The sequence below is a fragment of the Sminthopsis crassicaudata genome, chromosome 3 (genome assembly GCF_048593235.1).
Source record: "Sminthopsis crassicaudata isolate SCR6 chromosome 3, ASM4859323v1, whole genome shotgun sequence".
Classification (NCBI taxonomy): domain Eukaryota; kingdom Metazoa; phylum Chordata; class Mammalia; order Dasyuromorphia; family Dasyuridae; genus Sminthopsis; species Sminthopsis crassicaudata.
This window is the reverse complement of record NC_133619.1, coordinates 151,581,582-151,601,837: the sequence shown is the minus strand read 5'-3', so window position 1 is coordinate 151,601,837 and position 20,256 is coordinate 151,581,582. Positions and strand designations below refer to the sequence as shown.

At 35.8% G+C, this 20,256-nt stretch overlaps 1 protein-coding gene across 2 annotated transcripts in view; it reads left to right on the top strand.

Annotated features, from left to right (window-relative positions):
• The window catches only part of STK24 (serine/threonine kinase 24), a 126,493-nt gene that overhangs the window by 8,708 nt on the left and 97,529 nt on the right, over positions 1 to 20,256 (top strand). Inside the window, exon 1 of one of the 2 annotated variants that reach the window (XM_074299403.1) lies at positions 14,891 to 14,947. The exons of the other annotated variant lie outside the window; for it this stretch is intronic. Coding sequence (XP_074155504.1) covers positions 14,906 to 14,947 — 42 coding nt within the window. The 5' untranslated portion in view covers positions 14,891 to 14,905. Of the gene's footprint in view, positions 1 to 14,890; positions 14,948 to 20,256 lie in introns of those variants that run through there. 2 annotated transcript variants of the gene reach the window in all.

The window sequence follows — 20,256 nt, the reverse complement described above, 5'->3', positions numbered from 1 at the left end:
GAGATCAGAATAATCTATTCTCTTGTGGGTTTTATACATACATACATACATGTATATATATATATATATATATATATATATATATATATGTATATAAAAACTTGAGTTTTTCATGTTCTCCTTTACCTTATGGAACTATAGAAAGTTAATTTGATGGACTGAACTTGTTCCTTTCAGAGTAAAGATTGTTACTGTATAGGTAGAAAAGGACCCTAAGTCATACTTGTTTAGATTGCTAAGGTTGGTTTCTAACTCGCTTCCTAAAATTACTTTATGATGTTCTGTGAATAGTAGCTAACAATATGAAGCTGCTGTTATTAAGAACAGGTTTGTACCATTAGATACTAGGCTTGGAGCCCAGTTGGAGCAACCTTTTCTTCAATATGGTATATATATTAAATACTGTATACTCAAACATTTTATTGGACATTGGGGCAAAGAGAAATGGAAGCTCCAAAAGAGGAGAGGAGCAGAGCATATTGATGACTCTCCTCTTCTTCATTGTTGGGGAAAAAATTCAAACTCTTTCATCTATTTATTTCAGGCATACTTTGAAGGCAGGCTACGGTCTCAAGAGACAGATGAGGTTTTCTTTTGAGAGATGTAGTTCTTCATTTAGAAAATTTCTCCCACACTAGAGTTATGTGCTTGATAAGCCAGAACCTCTTTATCTATAGGGAACAGACCACTCCTGAATTACTCTTGGCTTTTTGCATGTTTAAACACAAAATTACTGTCATAAAATGGCTCCCATCCTTTAAGTAAAGATAACTTCAAAGTATTACTTCATTATTGCGGCTTAGAAATCACTCTTATTGAATCATCTATGCTTCTTTCATCTTAATTGTGTCATGGAATATGTATGCAGATCTAAATATTGCATTGGTTGAGGAAGGATTAAAATGCCTCCAGTGAGACTGAATGAAATTGGCTTCCTTATCTTAACCTTGTATTTGTTTTCTGTTTCCATGTGGATAATACAAAAGGTCCTTGCTTGCTTTAATAAGTAAGATAATTCCAGGTCTATGGACTGGGAAAATGCTTGATATGAACATCTTTTCCATTTCCAAGTGATGAAAGAGATTGGCCCTGTGGTTTCTTTGACTTGGGAAACTTTCAAAGGAGGAAACTACCAATTCAGGTCTTTGCGAATTGTCTTAGAGCACCAAGAGATTAAGAGGCAGAACTAAAAATCTTCATCTTTCTAGGTACCAAGGCTAGTTCTGTATTCACCATGCCACGCTGACTCTTGTTAACAAGAGGACTGAGGAGGAAAAAAGACACTTCATTCTTAAGGAATACTATTCTCCCTCAACTTTGATTTGCTTGTTGTTGTTGTTGTTTTTAATTAATTTTATAATTATACATTTTTTGACAGTATATATGCATGAGTAATTTTTTTTACAACATTATCCCTTGTATTCATTTTTCCAGATTTTCCCCTCCCTCCTTCTACTCCCTCCCCTAGATGACAGGCAATCCCATACATTTTACATGTGTTACAGTGTAACCTAGATATAATATATGTGTGTAAATCCAATTTTCTTGTTGCATGTTAAGTATTGGATTCCGAAGGTATAAGTAACCTGGGTAGATAGACAGTAGTGCTAATGTTTTACATTCAATTCCCAGTGTTCCTTCCCTGGGTGTAGTTGTTTCTGTCCATCATTTGATCTGCTTGTTTTGCAGGACCCTGTGGACTCCAGTGATAAAAGGGGTAAATGGAAACTCAGGTCAGGCCTTAGTGTATACATTGTTTCTCTACAGCCATGTGGCTACCATATCATATTTGGTTTATGGCTTTAAATGTCTACTATGGTTCATATTATAAAATGTTATCTGAAACCCTAATGAAGGGAGTAGTTGTAATTTGCATATTGTCTTACCTTCAGTTTCCTGAGACTTAAAGGGAAGAAAGGCACCTAAGAATGAAGGATCAATGCATTTACTAGCATTTTTCTCTCATGTTAAATGTATTCATTGGTGGGCAAAGTGGCTTACATTGTGATCTTGCTGTTAAACTTAAATTTCTGCCTTCATTCTTGGTGTAAGTCAGCTGCCTCTGAATTGTTCTTCGTTATTCCAGTCTGTCCTTTATTACAGTGTCAGAACAATCTTGCACAACCCCACCATGGTGGTTACCACATTTCCTCTGCTCAAAAGTCTGATGGTTTCCTGCTGCCTTTTCAGTTCAAACCTGAACTGTAGCATCAAGTCTTTCCAACTCATCAAGTCTTTTTTTTTTTTTTTTTTTTTTTTTTTAACTCTCTCCTCCCCAAAACAGAGGCCAATTTTGAAGAAGTACAGGATTTAAAGCTGGAGAAGGATCTTAAGATCTACTGAACCAATTTCTTCATTTTACAGATAGAAGGAAAGTGACTATTGGTTTAGGGTCACTAGGTACCAAGTAGAATAAGTAGGAATTCCAAGCAGATTTTCAACATTGTTACCATTACACTCATCTCTGCAACTTCTTGAACTTTATACAAATTCATTTTCCTGATCTTCTCTGAAGCTTAGCTTCTGACTCATCCCCTCAAAATGTCTTTTGAAGACCCATCCTACTCTCTTCCCTGAGGACATTTTTGGCACTGCTGGTGCTGTAATATCACTTGCATTTGTTTTTTTCTAGTTGCATCAATGTGCACTTTGTTTTACTGATTACTTTGAAACCTTCAGGGCAGATTTTTCTCTGGTAGATTTACATTATGAGGGAAAAAAATGAACATCTCTACATTAGTTGTGCTTTAGAGTGCATCCTTTAACTTAAATATTTACTTAGGATTCTAGATCATAGTGCTAGGAGAGGGATCTTGGACATAGTCCCATTTAGTTCCCTTGTTTTACAGATGAGGAAACTGAGGCTTGGGGAAACTTAAGTGACTTGCCCAAGTTTACACAGAGTATTGTCATAGTTGGGATTGCATGGGTACATGTTGCTTTCTCCTTTCTCTACTTCCCCTGTATAATCTTCAGGAGTAGAGAGACTTCTGGTACATACAATTGGCACATGGATAATTTGCTTAATACATGCAAAAATTGATTTGATAATTTTATTTATAGGGTTTAAATGCATCAAAAGACATTTCCCCTCCTTTATGAATGAATGTTAGCTTCTCTGGCCATGAAGTCAGTGACATAATTCTCCTTTTGGCGTATTGATTTTTTTTTTTTTTTTTTTTGGTCTTTGTAATCCTTTTTTTTTCCTTTTACTGAAGTTTCAGTATTATAGATGATAAATTTTACTTTGAGCCCAAAGAATGTCTTCATTAAATGTTTTATACTACGCAAGAATTCATTCGTTAATTTACCCATTTATATTTGCAAGACAGTTGGGGTTAAATGACTTGCCTAGGATCATACAACTAGGAAGTAGTGTCTGACATTAGATTTGAATTCAGGTCCTCCTACTGAAGATCTAGTATTCTAAACACTGTACCATCTCTCTGCTCTTATACAAGATTTTATATATTCTATTATTGGATTTTAGCTTTGGCTGTATGTCAGTTTGAATTCGAATATTGTGTAACTTTAATCATTCATTATGCATTTTTCTCATTAGTTTTCTTGAAAATATAACATCAAGTGTTCAAGTTTATCATCGATGAAGTGAAAATTTTATGTTTTGGTTGCTTTTTTAAATGAATGGGAAACTAGGTTTCCCTATTTAGTAGACTTGAAGGGAAGGGTGAGGAAGGATGAGAGGTTAAATAGATCAGGAAAACTAGTTATAAGAGATTCTGTTTGTTCTTTTTTTTTTTTTTTCCTCTCATTGATGAAAATTTCTGATTCTAACTTTGTTTTCCAGCAAGTTAGATTGTACTTCATAAATGCTATTTCCTTCCTTCCTTCCTTCCTTCCTTCCTTCCTTCCTTCCTTCCTTCCTTCCTTCCTTCCTTCCTTCCTTCCTTCCTTCCTTCCTTCCTTCCTTCCTTCCTTCCTTCCTTCCTTCCTTCCTTCCTTCCTTCCTTCCTTCCTTCCTTCCTTCCTTCCTTCCTTCCTTCCTTCCTTCCTTCCTTCCTTCCTTCCTTCCTTCCTTCCTTCCTTCCTTCCTTCCTTCCTTCCTTCCTTCCTTCCTTCCTTCCTTCCTTCCTTCCTTCCTTCCTTCCTTCCTTCCTTCCTTCCTTCCTTCCTTCCTTCCTTCCTTCCTTCCTTCCTTCCTTCCTTCCTTCCTTCCTTCCTTCCTTCCTTCCTTCCTTTCCTTCCTTCCTTCCTTTCCTTCCTTCCTTTCCTTCCTTCCTTTCCTTCTTTCTTTCTTTCTTTCTTTCTTTCTTTCTTTCTTTCTTTCTTTCTTTCTTTCTTTCTTTCTTTCTTTCTTTCTTTCTTTCTTTCTTTCTTTCTTTCTTTCTTTCTTTCTTTCTTTCTTTCTTTCTTTCTTTCTTTCTTTCTTTCTTTCTTTCTTTCTTTCTTTCTTTCTTTCTTTCTTTCTTTCTTTCTTTCTTTCTTTTTTTTTTTTAAAGGAAACAGTCAAGTTTCATGGCCTATTTCTAAGACCATCTGTATTTATCTTTGAAGTTATAGCTGAGATCTAATTAAAAATCTGTAGGTGAAATCGTACTAGTAGTCTTAGTGCAGCTACAACAAAATAGCCACTTTGACCTACAACCTTTAGTTTCCTGCCTGTGTGTAGCTTTGGATAATAGTAGATGGTGATCAGTTCTTCAGGAGAGATGAAATGAAACAAAACTGTATTTTAAAATTTTTTAGAAGGAAACAAAACAAAAAAACCCAAAACTTTAGAATGAAGTCACACTGAGCTGAAATTAGAGACCTGGATTCTAATTTTGTCCCTGCTACTAGTTAGTTGAGTAACTAGGCAAGTCACTTAGAACCTCTGAGTCTTCTTGATGAGGAAACTGAAGCCCACTAGCTTCATGACCTTGGGTAAACCATTTTATTTCTAGAGCCTCTGCTTCCTTTCATGAAAAAAATGGAAATAATATATGCACTATCTACTTCAAGGAGTTGTTTTGAAGGAAGTATTTTTTCAACCTTAAGAGTGCTATATGCACATGAACTCAATTAAATATTTATTAAACTGCTACTATGGGTCAGTTATCATGATAGGGTTGGGATGGGGGGGACAAAAATGAAATAGTCCTTTTCTTCAACGAGCTTACATTGTATTGTAAATTATTGTCATTGAGTCATAGTATTACTGCTTTTCTTTTATAGATACAATAATTGTGAAGAGGGATAATTAACTTTCAAAAGGCAATAGAGTGAATGGATTTTCATATGCTATTTCTCCGATAAGTTAAAGGAGATGGAGGGAACTGGATACTTGATTTGGTTAAGTATTCTTTAGAGAATAAAGAGGCAGAAAAATGTTTATTGGGGACATAATTTTAAAAAATGACAAGTCTCACTTGTGAGGTTTAATTAATGTTTGAAGCCCTTTGAAATCTTACAATGAAAGTTATCATATAAATATAGGGTGGTAGCTTATTATCTGAAATATTTTTGTGTGTGTTTGGGAATATTACTATTCTGTGCTTTATTTTATTTTAGATATAAAATTATACAAAAGGAAGTAAAGTGTTTTCATATGACAGAAACAAGGGGTAGTTCAAAGCTTACTTACAGGTATTTATAAATTGAAAGTTCATTCTTTGGAACTTGGAACATACTGTTTCATTGAATCAATGGTATAAATGGAGGTTAGGGTAAAATATTTTGTTCAACTTTCAAGCTGTACATAAGTGAGAGTAGTTGTTATTACTAATATTTAGTTCCTGTTGTAGCTGAATTTCTTAACTTAACTCCTCCTTTGATGTATCCCATGGAGGTGACCTCGGATTTTTTTTGATGTTTTTTGAAGCTTCTGCCAGCTTTAGCAAGTCCTAAGAAACTCAAATGGCTTCAAAGATGACCATCTTAATGGATGATGGGTCTTGGGTTTGAGAACTAGAACTTAAGAGGTTCATCAATATGTACAGGCCACAGAAAACATTTATTAAATCTTGGAGAAGTGTTGTCTACATTGATGAAGTTATTTCCTGAAGTTTAAAATGTAAGGTGCTGAATTATAGCACCAGATTTGGGGTCTGCAGAGTAGGAATATGTAAAGAAAGAGAAACAACTTTCTTTGCTGGAAGTCCTGCTCTGGACAAAATTTCAAAGAATGCAGACTTTGTCTTGATTGCTTTCCCTCTTGTTCCTTCCTCCTATCTCCCAGCATGTTTTTTCCCAGTATCCTAGGTGCTTTCCTGCTGTACCTTGATGTTGTGAAGTGGATTTAATTGGTGCTGGGCATAAGAAATGGAGTAAGGAGCAAAACTGAGTAAGAGCAGACTTGCCCTTAAAATGGCTGGGCCTTTTGAGAGCAGGCAGGGGAAGTGCCAGGACCTGGCATGCATGGGAGTGACACACCCTGCCATGGGCATTCCACAGCATGGATGATGTGACCAGGATCACTTTTAATGAACTCTGGGGTGTCTTGGCACTCACCAAATGAAATAGTGGAAAGATGCTTCAGTCTTTCAAAGACAGTAGTATTGAAGTCAATGCCAAAGAAATGTTTGTAGGGAAACAAACACCTATAGAGAAGCCAGAGAGTCTTTTTTGAATGTAAGATTTTTAATTTTTTAGGGTGTATCTTAAGTTTTTCTTTGAAATGCTAGTTTTGTGGGGAGAAGGAAATTTTGAAATTGCATGTAATTGAGCATTTTTATTCTGTTATAGATGTTGCTATGCAGTCATCAACATTTGGAGTCCAAATATTAGGAATTTTATAGCCTCTCTATTTATAAATTGAATAATAACTTGTCTGTAACACTAGCTTGGTGTAAAGAATTATTTAACAGAATTGAAAGACCTATTTGGAAACTGAGCTCTATGCCACATAGAACAGTAAGCACTAAAAAATACATCTTGGGCATTTTGAAGATACTAATGTACTGGGAGAGTTTTGTTTCCAGCTCGGATACTTATTGTGTGTGTCCCTGACCAGATGGCTTCACTTCTTGGGGCCTCACTTTTAATCACCTATAAAATTGGGTAAGATATCACTGGGTTGATGTGAGCAAAGTACTTTGCAGACCTCAAGATACTATTTAAATGTAAGTAGTTACTGGCAAAGAGGTGGCTACTTCTGGCAGCTCACTGAAAAGATAGCAATTGGATAATTTTGTTTGTTTGTTTGTTTGTTTGTTTGTTTGTTTTTTTCCCCTCATCTGGAATAGGTTTTGAGTCTGATAAATTATGATACTTCAAGATTTTGGAGAGCATGTGGGCTGACTTTGAATATCCAACATTTCTGTGAAAAATTAAAACATCTTTTTAATTTTATTTTACTTTTCCTTGGTATAGGGAACTTTTTGAAAAACATTTTAATAGTATTTTATTTTTCTAAATACATGCAAAGACAGTTTTCAATATTTATCTTTGCACCTTGTGTTCCAAATTTTTCTCCCTCTCCTCCTCCCTGACCCTTCATCAAGACAGCAAGCAATCTGATATAGGTTAATAAACTTGTACAGTTTTTCTGAACATTAAATATCTCCTCCTTTCTAGAGTTGTACCTCATGACAAATAATAAAGGAAAAACAGTTCAGCAAAACTAATCAAACAAATCAATAAATATGACATTGTATGCAGGATTTTTTGCTCATCTTTTTTTCTCACCCCATCTTCTCTCTTCTCTTCCCCCAAAAAAGAGAGGGAGGTAAGTCTTTATGTCGCTTCCTTGGGACCTAGCTTGTTTCATTTAACATTATTGTTCTTCCAGTTTATATTGTCACCTGTGCATATGTTGTTTTCCTGGTTCTACTTAAATTTTTCTCAGTTCATATATGCTTTTCCATGCTTCTGTAATTCTTCATTTCCTATAGTCCAGTAATATTCCATTATATTCTGGTACCTTAAATATTTATTAAGCAACTTAGAGAGGTCATTTTCAAATTGATAAAATGGTCAGAGGATATGAACAGGCAGTTTTCAGATGAAGAACTCTTTCTTCATCTTTTAGATGAAGAAAATTTTCTTTTTTTTTTATTTAGAATTTTTTTCCCACAGTATATATGCATGAGCAATTTTTTTTAAATAACATTATCCCTTGTATTCGTTTTTTTCCAAATTACCCCCCCTCCCTTCACTCCCTCCCCCCCCCCATGACAGGCAATCCCATACATTTTACATGTGTTACAATATAACCTAGATACAATATATGTGTGTAAATACCTAAGTATTAGATTCCGAAGGTATAAGTAACCTGGGTAGATAGACAGTAGTGCTAACAATTTACATTCACTTCCAGTGTTCCTTCTCTGGGTGTAGTTATTTCTGTCCGTCATTGATCAACTGGAAGTGAGTTGGATCTTCTTTATGTTGAAGATATCTACTTCCATCAGAATACATCTGATGAAGAAAATTTTCAATAGGAATAGGAATTCAGATTATATATAAACTTACTTGGTCTACCCAAACCTTCGTTTACTTACCTGTTAAACACAATTTATAAGACTAAGAGTTCCTTCCAGCTTTACATCTGTGGTCCTTTAAATCTGATATTTGTTTTACTTTTGACCATTGATCTGGTATTTGATAAAATTCATTATTTATGAATCTTCTCTAATAATAGATGATTAAATAGAAATCAAAGTCACCAAATAAATGGATAAAGTTGAGATAGGTCTTTTGAGGGACCAACAATTTATCTTTTTGTTTCTGTGATAAACTTTTCAATGGTCATTTGAAAAGTGTTTTTGAATTTTCTTTGTGACACTTTAATGGATATTACTACAACATAGCTCTGGCACTTGAGGATTTGACCCTTGGACATTTTGACCCCCCAAAAAGTGGCTTATATCTGTCTGTGGTGAAGGAGAAGATGTTTGGACCTCCTATTTGATATAGGTGTCTTTGTAATGGGGCGAAGAGAGGGTTTTGATTTTTATGCTTATTAGAGATGTGGTGAGTAGTATAGAGATGCTATTATAAGTCCTAGAGGGAAAACAGGGTCCCGCTATTATATCTGTACTTTGGCCAACAAGTAGGTGACTTCAGCTCCAGGAAGAAGTAGAATGATGTAATCCATAAGAATTGAGGGTTTATTTTAGAGGTGTTTGGTGTAATAATTGAGTTTCTAATTAGTGAGTGGAGAAGTACTTGCTTTGGCATTTTGTTGAAATGTAAAAGTTGGTATTCCAGTTTGTAGTGTGACTGAATTTGGTAGCTTGGTTGGTAGGAAAGTGGGGCTAATGAAGTCAGTTTTAGCCTTGACCCTTGTATAGGATAGTTAGCCTTTTTCTTTTTTCTTTTTTTCCTTCTTTAAAAGTTTTTAAAGCTTCACTGCCCATTTTTATTCTTAAATCATGTTCTGGTCAGTTTGTCTTGAATTAAAGATATTCTTGTATCTTAGGACACCTTCTGAACCCCCTAATTCAAACTAGCTATATTACCTATGCATGCTATTGGTTATAAGGAGATAGGGCATTTTATGCCTCACGAGGAAGGAAAAAACCAACTTAGAACATGCATTCTGCATAATATAACGTGTTTTGGAAATGAATGGAGAAAAACCTCTATTAAGCTTTTTTTTTTTTTTTTTTTTTTTTTTTTTTTTTTTTTTTTTTTTTTTTTTTTTTTGTGCCAAGGACTGGATAAAGCTCTAGAGATTTAAAAAAAAAAAAAAAAAAAAAAGCAAATAAAACAGTCCCTGTTCTCAAATAGCTCACATTTTAATACGGGAAGATAAATAGGGAGGGATAGTCAAGAGATCTGTGTTTTGGTAGTGATGGATTGAATTTTGTTCATAGAGCTATGGAAGGAAAGAGATGAAGGAAGGTATAGGTGTAGTGGCCTAGAATGAAGTTGACAGAAACAAAAGGAGTGTGACAGATCTGAATTTGAACTGTGTAGATGCAGTGTTTGACAGACAGAAGCCCAAGGTTCCAGGTTGGGAGGTTGAATTCCTAGATGGGAGGTGGAAACTGGTTGGAGTACAAGAATATGGTTGCAGAAAGATGGTTGATGAATGGAATGTTGTTATATTTAGAGAATTACACTTGAGAATTTTGCGATGGTTGTAAAGGAAGTGTGTACTAGACAATATCCAAAATCAGGAGTGGGAGTAGCTCCAAAGGTTTGCAGAACAGAAAATGTGTGTTATATGCATGGGGGTGGGGGAGAAGAGAAGGAGGGAAAGGAGAAAGGAAGGAAGAAGGACACGTGGAATATGCATGTATGTGATCTGGCAGTTTTCCTGTGGAGAAAAACAAGATTATCTCTTTTGATCTTGTTTCAAATTGTTCTCTGACTTGTTGAAATGAAAAAGAAAAGGAGGGGCAGCTAGGTGGTGAAGTGGATAGAGTACCACCCTTGAATTCAGGAGGACCGGAGTTCAAATCTGCTCTCAGACACTTAACACTTCCTAGCTGTGTGACCCTGAGCAAGTCACTTAACCCAAACCTCAGGGGGAAAAAAAAGAAATGAAAAAGAAAAGGAAATTTGACTTTTAGTCTGTAGGTTACCTCTTCTGCATTTGTAGAAGTGAAGATAGAAGGCCTATTATTGCCCATTGTTTTGTAGGATTTAGAGTTTGGCATTTGGAGTTCTTATTTAGGTTTAGACAGGATCATCCTTTGATTAGTACTCTTTCATTTAGTAACATTGAAGAAAGAAAGCATCATTCCCTTCTTTGCTCTGTATCTCTAGGTAGATGACATAGCACAATACCTACAACTCTCTCCAAAGTCACTAATGACCCCTCCTCATCATGAAATCTAGTGGTCTTATTTCTGTTGGCAATCTCCTTGAATTGGCTACAGTATTTTATATTGGGGAATCTCCTTGGAATCTACTTCCTCTTCTTTATTATTTTCCCTTGGCTTCCATGACACTCGGTTTCCTACCTTGTTCTCTACCACTATTACCTCATTCCCCTATTGTTGGTTTTTCAATCTCTTGCCTGCCCCCTAGTCGTAAAGGCATTATTGATGCACTACAATTTTTTTTTTTCCTCTTGCTTATACATTCTTCCCTTGCTCATCTAGTCCATTCTCATTGCCTCAGTTATTAAATCCATGCAGATGAATCCCAAATCTTTGTCTCTGACTTTGACTTCTCTCCAGAATTTTAAGTCTTCATTTCCAATTGCTTTTCTTAATGTTTTTACTTGATTGGTAGATTTTCCAATGGAGAAACACATTATGTCTATATTTTCAGCCTTTTATAATAGTTATTGGCTGCCTAAGCAGGTGGTCATCTTAGAAGGTGGCTGAAAATAGCTATTATTGTGGTATCTGGTGTGTGGTTTATGTAATCTGGTTTATGTCTGATTACAAAGGAATTAAGCAGTGAGTGAAAAGAGAGGAAGTTGAAGCAAGAAATTTGGTTCTGAAGAGGGAGAAGAGATTTAAAATGATAATTTGAGGGAATATCAGAATTAGCTGAAAGTTCTGATGAGAACTGAGACTATGAGTATATTTTTGGCTGCTAAGAAGGAATCAGTGGATAAAGAAAGATTGAAGATTGGAGATAATGAACCAGAGGGCCTGCTCCTGAGGCAAGGGGGAGAGGAAGGTGGTTAAGAGAGAACTGGAGGAAGAGAGAAGCAATTCTTTACAAATGGTTTCTATTTTTCTCATTATAATAACGTCGAAGTCAAGTTCTTTTCAACAGTGAGGTGATATAAGGCAATTCCAGTAGACTTGTTATGGAAAAAGTCATCCTCATCCAGAGAAATAACTATGGGGACTGAATGTGGATCAAAGAATAGTATTTTCACCTTTTTGTTGTTGGTTATTTGCTTGTTCTGCCCCCCTCCCCCAATCTGATTTTTCTTGCACAGTGTGACGAATATGGAGATTTCGTTAGAAGAATTGCACATGTTTTACCTATATTAGATTGCTTGCTATTTAGGGAAGGGGGGAGAAGATGAGGGAAGGGGGGAGAAGATGAGGGAAGGAGAAAATTTTGGAACACAAGGTTTTGCAGAATGAATGTTGAAAACTACTGCATGTATTTAGATAATTAAAAAGTTATTAAAAAATAAAGAAGTCAAAGTCTCTTGAAAGGAAGAAATATTATCTTGAGAAGAAAACTCTGAAAATGAATGAACAATCACATATATTTTTGTTTTTATAATTTTTAGTAGAAAGAAGAGTTAGGCTCTTTAGTTAAGGGATTGCAATCTGTGCATTGATGCTGGGCCAATTCAAATCTGCAATAAGTAATAATAGAGATTACTGAGAGTAGAGGATACTACTCCTGAGGAGAAGGCACCCTGACAGCTTTTGCCAGTAAGTCCATTCTGAAACTGTTGAGTTCATGTTTACCTTTTGAGATGTGAATCATAGTTTATTATTTTGAGCCTTGGCAACACTACTCTGAACTGAACTATTTAAAAAGCCTTGAGTTAGTCAGTTTTTGTTGCAGTGATTATCTTGCCACATCTTGTTCTTTCATTCCTGAAAGGGTACACATGTAATTAGCCATGCTATCTTTTCATTGCAGTCAGAGCTACTTAATTTGAACTATTTCACATTTCATTTGTTACTTCTTTTCCCTTATTTCTCATTCTCTTTGAGAAGATAAAGCTTTGTAAGCCCAGTTGACTAGAATCAAAGTAAGGAATAATTTTAAAAATTCTGATGTAAATGAAGCAGGAAGTTAATTTTTCTTTAGGGTTTGCTCATGTCCTTCCATCCTATGTATTTTCTCTTATACAATATTTAGGGGCTAGTGAGTCAGTCTGATAAAATTCAGGTTGCTTAATCTATCTATATCTATCTATATGTCTATATATATGTGTCTATATATATATATGCCTAATATATATATATTATTCTTTCCAGATTTCTTAGAATTAAGTCATTTTGGTATAGACTTCATCAAGATATTTCATTTATCAGAAATTTTGTTTTTTAATCTTTCTTCTCTTTGCCCTGAAATTTATAGGTTGATGCTTTTGGAACTATTCTTCGGTCTTGATAACATGGTGAGCTTGCAATTGGTAGATAGTATTTTAGATTCTTAAAACTAGATAGGAACATGAATGTCAGCTATTCCACAGTCCATGCCTGAGTGGAAATCCCCTCTGTTGTCTTCATAGTTTACATGGACTAAACCTGTAGCTTCTGTGTCCTTGCATAATACAGGCTGTGTGATCTATTCCTGGAATGCTGTCTCTTCTCATCTTTGCCTCTTGAAACCCCCAGCTTTCTTCAAGACTGCTCCAATGCTACCTTCTTTAAGAGGCCTTTCTCAAGTTTCCCTAGTTGCAAGCATTCCTCACCTCTCTCTCTGCTTTGCATAAATCTATGTATATCATACTCAGTTATCTGTGAGCATGAGCTTTTGTCATTTGTATCTCCAGCACATAGGACAGTATCTGGCACATAATTGACTACTGTTGATAGTAGTGGAATGAGAATGGTTAATTGAAGTTCAGGAGAGATGAATTTATTAGTTGCAGAGATGCACTCTTAGCAGCATCCCATGTTGTATACTTGGAATAGGAGGATGAGTGTTCTCTGAACACATGATGTGCTAACGTGGTTACGATTTTCATCATCTCTAGAGACTTATCTGAAACGGATTAATGAAGCTCAGCTTTTGCAATGGTTGTTAATTCATAATTGAATATTGAAGTGTGTGATCTTTTTAGATTTATGTTAATTGCTTCTTACAGTATGTATGTTAGGTGCTAGTAAGCTGCTTTGAACAACTTGAAGAAACATTGTTAAATATAAGTTACTTATATTCATAAGTTCAATTCAGCAAACAATGCCAAGTGGTGTGTGTGTGTGTGTGTGTGTGTGTGTGTGTGTGTGTGTGTGTGAGGGAGGAGATAAAATGATAAAATAATAAAGCTCAATCTCTGCCTTTAAGGAATTTATAACATCTGTAAACGGGGAAGAAAAGGGAAATGAAGCAAGTGTAAAAACCAGACATATTGGAAGAGAGGCAATGTGGGGTGGTGGATAGAGAGCTGGCCTCAAAATCAGGAAAATTCTGTTTAAGTCCTGTTTCTGATCTATTGTGGCTCTGTGATTCTGGACAAATGGAATCAAACTCAAATGGAAATGGGGGCCACTGATCCATACATAAGAATCCCTTCAGACTACTTTTGATTTATCCTTTTTTTTTTTTTTTTTTTTTTTTTGCTGAGGCATTTGGGGTTAAGTGACTTGCCCAGGGCCACACAGTAAGAAAGTGTTAAGTGTCTGTGGCTTCTGACTTCAGGGCTTGTGCTTTATTGTACCAACTAGCTGATTTAGTTTTAAAATGTAATTATTTGTGTTTTATTGTATTTTTATTTATTTTGTTCAGGTGCTCCTGACTTCAGGGCTAGTGCTTTATCTATTGTACCAACTAGCTGCTCCTTGATTTAGTTTTAAAATGTAACATTATTTGTGTTTTGTTGTATTTTTATTTATTTTGTTAAATCTTGTCAAGTTATATTTTAATCTGGTTTGAGTGCTGCAGGTTTTATGAGGTATTTCTAGGCAACTCTTTTAAGTCTATAAGTTGTCAAGGAAGGTGCAAACTTGCATTGGCAGAGGTAGTTTACTCACCTGAGAATTAATTTTAACTTTTTGTGGGGGAGGGGGAGAATGGGTCATTTGAGTAGATTCCCTACACTTGAACCTTCAACATAGTGATGAATCAAAGGTAAAAATTCCCCATTACAACATTGTGTTATTCTGCAGATTTGATATCCACAAAGCTAGTGACTGCCTCCTTATCCTCACTTAATCTTAATCTTAATCTAACACTTTAACACATAATTTTTATCATCTTTTCAAACTGGTTTTCAGTCTTACAATCACAGATTTCAAATCAATGAGCATTTTATTCATCTTTGAGTTTGAGATAGCATAAAGGGATTGGGAGTATCTGACCCCTATCTGAAGCTGGGATGTCCTTTAGAATCTTCTTGAGAAATGGTCATTCAACCTCTATGGAGAAACCTCTAAAGGGAAGAACTCATCCCCTGTATAAGGTAGCCTTTTCTACTTTCATAAAATTCTAGTTTAGTCTGCAAGCATTTAAATTCTTACTCTGTGCCATGCACTGTGCTAAGCTAGGAGAAATAGTAGTGTCCTTGTCCTATAGAAACATACATTATAATGCAGGAGACAACATGTGAATAGCCATATATATAAAAGATACATAGCAAATGGAAATTGGGCAGGAAGGAGACAAGTTGGTATTTGGGCAGTCTTAAGTTTTCATTATATTAAGCTCAGAGCTTTCTCTGTGACTTTTTTCTCATTTGTTTAATTCTTCTTTCTTACTGCCAAGGATAATAAATATATAGTCCCTATATTTATTACTTGACAACTTTTTGGATCTTTGATGTTTGCTATCATGTCTCCTCTGGTCTCATCTTCAGGTTTTTTGCCCAGTCTTTGAAACAGAGGCATAAGTTCGCATAGCATTACTTTGGTTCTCTCTTGGACATGCTCTTATGGACATGTTCCAGCTTGTTGATGTCCTTCCTAAAATGTAACACCTAGAAATGAACAGAGCAATCCAGATGCGATCTGTATATTAGGATGTTAATATCCTTCATTCTAAACAAAGTTACATTAATGCAGCCTAAGATCATTGTCTATTTTATTCCTGATATGTTGTTCTTTTGACTCATTAAGCTGCAGGACATTATAATAATTTAAAGGATCTTAAGGATCCTACTTATATTTAAAGGAACTTGCACATCACTTAAAATTATATTCACTTTTTAGACCGTTTTATTTCTTCTACCTTATTTTCTAGATGTGTAAATACTGTTGCACTTTCTCTCATATTCAGCACCTGTACTTTTTCATCTATTAGCATTACAAAGGATCTCATGGCACTCATGAAGAAAACTTGCTACAGCTGTTAAATTGTTAGATTTCTGTTAAAATCACTAAGAATGCTTAGTGTATGAAGGCTATTTTAATCTTTAATTATATATGTATGTGTATGTATACAGTCTTTAATTGTATGTATGTAGTAGTGAAAATATTTTCATGCCTCCTAACCCATTGATTTACATTTGTCTTAATAGGAATGTAAGCAGGGATTGTCTCATTTTTTGTATTTGTAATGACTGGAACATAGTAGGTTTTAAGTGAATACAAGTTGAGGATTGATTTATCTGAGTGACTCTTTTCTGTATATCCCAGGATATATTGTTTGATTAAACTAAAATGTAGGATGTAGAAACTTTTAGTAGGCCTCTGAGCAGTCATTATGGTAGAAAGAATTCAGTATTCATAGTCAGAAGCTACAATTTTGAGTTCAATTTCTGACTTTCTCATTTATTAGCTCTATAGTGCTCATCTGATAAACATAGCTAATGAAATATTTGCAGTGAGAGGTGTACAGATGTCAAAACAGATAATTTATACAGAATCAGGAAGAACTGGGTTAAAGTCCAGTTTCTATATGTATTTACTATCTGACCTTGATCAAGTCACCTAACATTGCTGTTCCTCCATTACATCACGGGTGGTATTCGAGTTGCATGTGAATTGGATTTAAGTGAGCCTGCTTCAACTTCCTTCATGACTGTTGGAACAAATTGTTCTGATTTTTCATTTTCCTGGGGAATGGGGAAGAGTTTTTAAATGCTTGAAGGAAGGCATCCCTTACCTCATCAGCAAATTTGAGGCCTTTCTGTTCCCCTTAACCTGGTTACTGTCTTGCTACTGTTTATGCCATCCTGAAGATGTATGCGCAGCCTTGGAAAGGGGTCTTCTAAGCCCTCATATCAGGTGGGGTTTGTCCTCCCTAAGTACCTCATGTACCAGGTACTGGGTGACAATAGTGGATAGAGTAGCTGGCCTGGAATCAGGAAGACCCAAGTTGCAAATAAAGCCTGACTACTAGCTATGTGGCCTTGGGCAAGTTACTTAATCTTGTTTGCCTTAGTTTCCTCATCTGACCAGCAGAATAAGTGAAGACCTGTGTGACTCTGGGCAAGTCACTTAACCCCAATTGCTTCAGGGGAAAAAAGAATAAGTGAAGATGTACTTTAGAAAAGGTACTCTTTACACCAGTGAAATCACAGTTTCAGTTAACAAAGGCCATATGAGGTAGTAAAATAGTGCTTCATAGTATAATATAGCTTGAAGGATGGTGAAATACAGGCCTAAGGCAATAGTGATAGATAAGGCTTGAATTATTTGTTTTTGGTTAACTTCTATAAGACTGTGGTGGGCTCTTGTGATGGAGACACCAGAATCGAGAAGGATGGCTCTATTTAGTAGTGGCACTTCTATAGGGTTTAGTGGGTGAATCCCTACAAGCGGTCAACAGCCTCCTAACTCTAAAGCAGGAGAAAGACTATAGTGATAAAAGTTTTAGAAGAAGCCTACGAAAAAGAAGACTTCTGATATGATAAAGAGGATTATACCATATCGTAGGCCTTTTTGGACTACGGGGGTGTGATGGCCTTGAAAGGTTCCTTCTCGTACAATGTCTTGTCTTCGTTGGAATATTGTTAGAAGTAGTGATGTGATTCCAATGAGGAGAAGGAGAAAAGAGTGGAAGTGAAACCACAGGATTAGTCCAAAGGTGAGAAGGAGTGCTGAGAGGCCCCCTATAAGTAATACGGGCTGGGATTTACTATGTGGTAGGCATGAGTTTGGTGGGCCATTAAGGTTATATCATGTAGTTAGGTGATGTTAGTGCAACTAAGCATTGCCATGTAAGTACAGGCTTACTAGTAAAGTGAAGACATAGGCTTGGATTATAGCCAATTCTAAGATAGTAAGATAAAAAGGATGATGAATGTGATTGGTGATAACATGATGCTGATAGAGTGCTAAAGTGGCTGAGCCAATTAGGTGAATTAAAAGGTGGCCAGCCATGATGTTAACTGTTTGTGGTACTGCTAAGGCTTATGGTTGAATAAGCAGGCTGATTGTTTGGATAATAATTAGTATAGGGATTAGGGGTATTGGTGTGCCTTGTGGTAGGAAATGAGCAAGTGAGGCTTTTGGTTTGTTATGAAAACCTAATGCTACTGTTCCTTTTTCAAAGGGGGATGGCCATGCTAATATTTATTGAGAGTTGTGTAGTAGGGGTAAATGAGTAGGGAAGGAGGCCTAGAAGATTAGTTGTTGCAATAAATAGAATCAGGAATATACATATTAAGGGTTCATGCTCTACCAAGTTTATTATGCATTAATATTATTTGCTTGATGGTAAGGCGGATAAGTCAAATTTGTAGGATTTGAATTCGGTTTGGGAATCAACACTTAGGCTTTGTAAAGATTAGACTTGGGAATAAGATAATAATAGGTAGGGTGGAAATGCCTATGATAGTAGGGCAGACATAGATTTTTGTTCATTTTTTCTCTCAGGAGAATGGAATTTCTGGAAGTTTGAGCATTTCTTCTGGTGGGTAAATATAAATTATTTCTATACCAATGATTTGAAATTGGAATGCGCAGAAAACACTGACTAGGGTGAAGCCGGCTATGTAGAATCAATTGTTGATGTATCTAATTGTGTCATAGGTTTGAGGAGATACTAAGTTCTGATAATGCTTAAGTATTAAGTTAATTTCTCAAAGATGTCTGCATCATATGTGATCAATTTTCAAAATATTTAAGGATGGATATCTCTACTACAATAGGCATGAAGCTGTGGTTGGAGCCACAGATTTCTGAGCAATGACCATAGTAGATTCCAGGGCAGGTGGAGGGTTAGGGTGGCTTGGTTTAGTCGCCCTGGGATGGCATCAACTTTTAGTCCTAGAGCTCATGCATGAAGTATTTCCTCCGATGAAATTAGCATCCAAATTGGAAATTCTATGGGAAGAACTACTCGATTGTCTACCTCCAATAGTCGAAATTGATCAGGGGTTAAGTCTTGGGAGGGTATTAAGTATGAATCAAATGAGAGGTCTTCGTAGTCAGTATACTCATAGCTTCAGTAACATTGATGGCCCATGGCTTTAACTTTGAGGTAGGAGTTGTAGATTTCGTTTATCATATATAAGATGCATAGGGATGGGAGGGCAATTAGGACAAGGATAACTGCAGGTATGATTGTTCAAATAGTTTTGACCTCTTGGGCCTCTATAGTGCTGGTGTGGGTTAATTTTGTTGTGAACATGAGAATAAGAACATGCAACACTAATGAGCTGATTAAGAAGACCATTATTAGTGTGTGGTCATGAAAGTATATGAGTTCTGTGATGGAGAAATCTTGAAAGCCCAGTTGCATAGGATAAGGCATAATAAGATATACAAGGTTTAAATCTAATTTAACTATGGCAAAGTTATGCAATGGTTGTTACTAATATCTTTTAAGAAAGTCATAAAGGTTATGGGGTTAATTTGAAATCAGTTTTTGGGGGGGGTTCATTCCTTCCTTTCTCATATTAAGATTTAATGAACACAGGTTGCTCAAATGTGTAGTTTGGGGGAGGGCAACTGTAGAGTTATTTGATATTAGTAGTAGTTAGTTCTACAAAAGAAACTTCTCATTTGGATGCGAAAGCTTCTCAGATGATGAAGATTATTATGATAACAGCTGTTAGAGAAATAAAGGAGCCAATAGAAGATAAAATATTTCATGCTGTATAGGCATCTGGGTAGTCTATGAGTATCGTCGAGGTATGACCAAAAGACCTAGGAAGTGTTGAGGGGAAAAGGTTATGTTAACTCCTACAAATATGATAGAGAAATGGATTTTTGCTCATAAGTCATTGAGTATATAGCCTGTGAAGAGTGGGAATCAGTGGACAAAGCCTCCTATGATTGTCAACACTGTGCCTATGGACAGAACATAGTGGAAGTTGAACTACTACGTAGTATGTGTCGTGAAGGACGATATCTAGGAGTGAGTTTGTTCTGTTTTATAAAGATATTTGTTGTCAGAATCAATTGTGATCGTGTACGTATAAAACTTTGCAATCCTTAATGTGAGATAAATGGGAATTTTTATCTTTAGCTCCTTCAGAATCTTGGTTGTGATTGGTGTTAGCAAATGGCAAGCTTCTTTTCCCCAGGAAGAGGTTGTTATGTAATGAGACAAAAGATCTTGAGATGTTCTCTCCCTCCCCCAGTTTTTAAAGCTATTTTAACTATGTTAATTAGCTCCAGATTAGAAAGTTTGTTCAGAAAATGTGTTTTAAACTATGTTTTTGTGATAATAAGTAACCCCTAAAACAAACAAAAAAAAAAAAACCTTTCAGGAGCAAGAGGGAGGAAAGCCTCAAGAACAAGTTATGTAGCACTATTGGTAGATGACTTGTGGAGGATAAGTAAAATATTCAGATTTGGTTTGGTCTGATACTCATTTAGTATT